Genomic DNA, 4,249 nt, shown 5'->3' with positions numbered 1-4,249 from the left:
GCAGGATATGACACCAAGTTCACCATTTTCTCCGGGGGAACTGATCTCTGCTACCTGAAGAACAGTTGTAATTTTGAATGATCTCCAGCCCTCACCTGGAGGTTGGCAACAATGGTTCCCCATGACGGAATTGCTGGTTTGGAAGGTGGAGTCTATGGCATTATACCAGAATGAGGTCCCACCCCTCCTGAAACCTCACCCTCTCCAGGCTCCATCCCTCAAATCTCCAGGAATTTCCCACCTGGAGTTGGCAACCCAATCTCCTTCCCAGCCAATCATCAACCTACCTTTATTTCCCACTCACTTGACAGCTTTCCACCTCCCCTCACCTGCAGCCTCTACCGTGCTCTGAAGCCCTGACTGCTATGTCACATTGGCTTTCATACAGGGGGCATCTGAGCAGGATATAAGGAGACAGAGTCCACCATTTTCTCCAGGGGAACTGATCTCTGCCATATGGAAAGCAGTTGTAATTCTGAGTGATCTTCAGCCCTAAACTGGAGATTGGCAAGAATGGTTTCTCGCAACAGGCACTAAGGGTACCTCAGAACACATTTTACCTCAGAACAGCCACAGAAAACTGTTTAGAGTGTTAGAGGCAAAGGCCTCTAACGACCTCTGTGCTCTGAGGCAAAGGCCAATCAAGCCACATATGCAAATAACCTCTGTTTTCTGACTGGCTATGGGGGGGGAAAGGAACAGCGAACTGTTTAGAATGTTGGAGGTGAGACTCAGGCAACGCAGCCCATGGATAGGGAGAGCTTCTGACTGACAGATCATGGAGCCAAAGGCTGTGGGAGCCATGTGAAATGTTCAGCAATGTGCCACCACCAACAGAGAATTATTATATAGGGAGATTTTCTGCAGTCGATTTTTGTTCACCAGGCACAAACCCAAAGTTTTCTCCTTTCCGCACATTTACCGAACTCACTAAAACTGGGAATTCTAAAAACATGAGGAAAGAAGAAGAAAACTTCATGCTCCAAAGAACTTAGCTGTTAAAGAGAAGGCTTTCTTCTGTTCTTACAGCATAAAGAAGATTGTTCATAGAATCAGTCCCTCTGGATTGTACTTCAGCAGGGTTTATGTCCCACTTGCAATTTTATGTCTTTTAATGTAATTGTGTGCTTTATTTGCAATCTGCATGATAGCTTATCTTATATTACTATAAATACTTTTGCAAAAAACAGATTTTGTTTACATTCTTCAAGGTTACTTTTACATAAATGTTTCAGCAGTTTGATATTTGGTGTACAAGACTGTATTGTAGAATGAGGGGGGAAGAGCAGGAAACATTAAGAATGAGATATGATCAGACTCCATAGCACTGCAAACTGCCAGTCTGAATTCGGCCTAAGAATGAGATGTGATCAAAACTCTGGACATGGAATTAAGATTTTTGCCCTTGGTGATCACAAGTTCTCAGAAGCCAACATAATGTGGAAGTCAAATATATACACTAGACATAATATGATGCAGAAACTGTCTAAATAAATGTGTTGAACAAAAGCTATATTAAATTACAAAAATGAATAATGCCATCTTGCCATCCCCTAGAAAGATTCAGACATAGATTCATTGAACAGCATAAAATCTTGGAGATTTGTGATCCCTCTTGCAATGAACTTTAGTATTAGTAGAGTATTTGTTGAGCACATAGAGGTATGCTGGCAGGCAGATAGGAAATAGTTTCAAAGCATCACTCTCTAACAGTGCAATCCTAAACAGAGTTATACCCTGCTAAGTCCATATGACTTTAATGGGTTTGGAAAGGTTTAATTCTGTTTAGGATGTTGCAAAAGATTCTCCTAGTTTCAAAGAACCCTCTTTTACAAGCCAGAAATATATACATATTGTTTCATACCACCTTCATTTTCCACAGGTTTTTCCTCTCTCTCTCCTGCCGAGTTTGCAGAAGCGGATAACTAAGCCAAGACAGGAAACTGGGTGTAGTGATGAAAGCAGTAGTGTTGATAACATTGACATTTTCCATGATTCCCTCAAGGTTCTTCATTATGTAGAAAGATACATACATTTCTTTCAGGTAACTCATCCACTATGAACATTTATGTCATTGTACTTTGACGATTCTACAAAAACCTAGTATGATCAGTGTCCTAAGACACACACATACACCATGGAATGGGAGGTACAGAATAGTAGTAAGACTGAGCAGAAAAAAACTAATAGGATCCGATCCACTGTTTTCCTTTCCAATAGAGAAGTAAGCTGCATTACCTGCATCATTGGTATGACTGGGACAAGGCCCACAATAGGTTGTCTTCACATTCAGTGAATGTTATTGAAGTCTGCTTGGCTTGTGTGGTTCCATCATCTGTCACCCTTTCTTTGTATAATAAAATACAATGTGGTAGATGTAGCAATACCTTCTTTGTATCTGTACTGTTGTCCCATAAGTGAACCAGTATGTACTAGCTCTCATTTCCCCACATTCATATATATATATAAGGGATTCCCTAGGGACCTATGCCAATGGGGCAATTAAAATACCTATACTCTCCCAGGAGCAGATTATGTAGTAGAGATGCAATTATTTTCTAAAGGGAAATATATTCTTTGTGACAGTATAAGAAAAATAAGAAGTTATGGTGTTGACTGATATCCCATGCAGAGGTCATTTAGAGGATGCAGTTGTGCATGTGCTAAACTAATAAGAAGTTATGGTGTTGAATGATATCACACGCAGAGGTCATTTAGAGGATGCAGTTGTGCATGTGCTAAACTATGGATTCCAATAAAATAAAATAAATGGTGTTACAGAGAGATAATTTTTTCCACCTATCCTTCAACAAGCAGATCTTCTGGGTGATCTGGAGCCGTGCTGCCCCCAAATAAGCCCCAAACTGGCCGGCCAGCCCTGCGCTGCTCGACTTAGGACCAGAGGCCAGTGGCAACTCCTTATCATCAAGCCTGGACTGGCAGAATGGCTGACTCAGGTGAGGGCAGGGCTTAGATGGGTCAGGGTCAAGGTGGCTGAGAAGGCATCCCACCAAAGCCAGGTGAAGATAGCCAACAGGGGGCAAAAGATGATGAGCAGCTGGGTGTGGTCTGCCCAAGAGGCCCAATCTCCACCCATGGGGAGGGAAGAGCCAGGGTCAGACAGGTGGGCTGCATGGGGCAAGGTGGCCTAGCTGTCTTTGAATGGTAGCTCTAGGAAGAGACCAGAGAAGAAAGTGTTGGCCTCCCATGTGGCGCACCAAGGGCTGAGCACAACACGGATGAGGAGGAACCAGGAAATACTATCCCCTCTCCTTCCATTCTGAGGCCTGTGAAGGCTCCTTCAGTGCAGGGATAGAACAGCAGAGTCCCAAAATGTGCTGTCAGAGTGGGAGCAGCCTCACACTTCTCTTGAAAACAGAGATGTATTTGCATGCATGGCTAGCCATTGGCACAGAGCTTAGAAAATTATTCTTCCCTTCTTTTGCCTTTTTGCCCTTTGGCCAGGCTAGTAGCCAGGTGTGGCCCATGAGGGAACCACCCAACATTTCCTTTGGCGACCTCAACAAGAGCCCCATGAGTGCCCCCCCCATGCCCAAGTATAAGCTGTTGTACTATATACCTAGGAAGGTTTGGCATCATCATGTGTCTCTTGGGCTGGGCTGTGGTGAAGAATGTCACAGTAAGCTCTGTCATCCTTCAATTGCACATCTGCAGGTAAACCTGGGGAGGCATTATTGGTATGCTTGTTTTGTATGGAGGGTGACTGTGGTTGAGGGATAGTAGGGTTGCCAGTTCCAGGTTGGGAAATACCTGGATATTTGGGCGGTGGAGTCTGAGGAGGGTGGGGTTTCGGGGGGGGGACTTTTCTGGGATATAATTCCATATAGTCCACCTTCCAAAGTTGCCATTTTATTCAGGTGATCTGATCCCTATTTCTTGGAGGTCAATCGTGGGAGATTTCCAACTGTCAGCTGGAAGTTGACAACCCTAACAGATAGGCATCCTGTGTGTATGTTTATGGGTGCGTTCAGACGCAGCCTTTACAACGGATTCTGTGCCAGTTGCAATCGATGTACATACCGGCGTTCAGACGGGGAACATCTGTCTTCCCTCTCTATCCGTTGTAAAGAGCTGTACACCATTGCACTCTGCCACTAGGTCGGAAGTGGTGGTAAACAGGGTGCAACGGTGGCTTCCGATGCAAACCGGCGTCTGATCGCTCTCCACCGGTGCCTAGGCATTTCCGTGGGAAGCCTGAGGCTTCCGGTTTTCCCCCGCCATTTTATTT

General features: G+C 44.5%; 1 protein-coding gene across 1 annotated transcript in view; it reads right to left on the bottom strand.

The window, feature by feature from the left end:
* The window catches only part of LOC107109388 (olfactory receptor 6F1-like), a 6,684-nt gene that overhangs the window by 1,236 nt on the left and 1,199 nt on the right, over positions 1 to 4,249 (bottom strand). The window contains exon 2 of the mRNA XM_015409999.1: positions 923 to 945. Within this exon, the coding sequence (XP_015265485.1) occupies positions 923 to 945 (23 nt within the window). The remainder of the gene's footprint in view (positions 1 to 922; positions 946 to 4,249) is intronic.

This window comes from Gekko japonicus, unplaced genomic scaffold (genome assembly GCF_001447785.1).
Source record: "Gekko japonicus isolate JY-2015 unplaced genomic scaffold, Gekko_japonicus_V1.1 scaffold101, whole genome shotgun sequence".
Classification (NCBI taxonomy): Eukaryota; Metazoa; Chordata; class Lepidosauria; order Squamata; family Gekkonidae; genus Gekko; species Gekko japonicus.
Note: the sequence above shows the minus strand (reverse complement) of the source record. Positions and strands in the feature narration are given on the sequence as shown.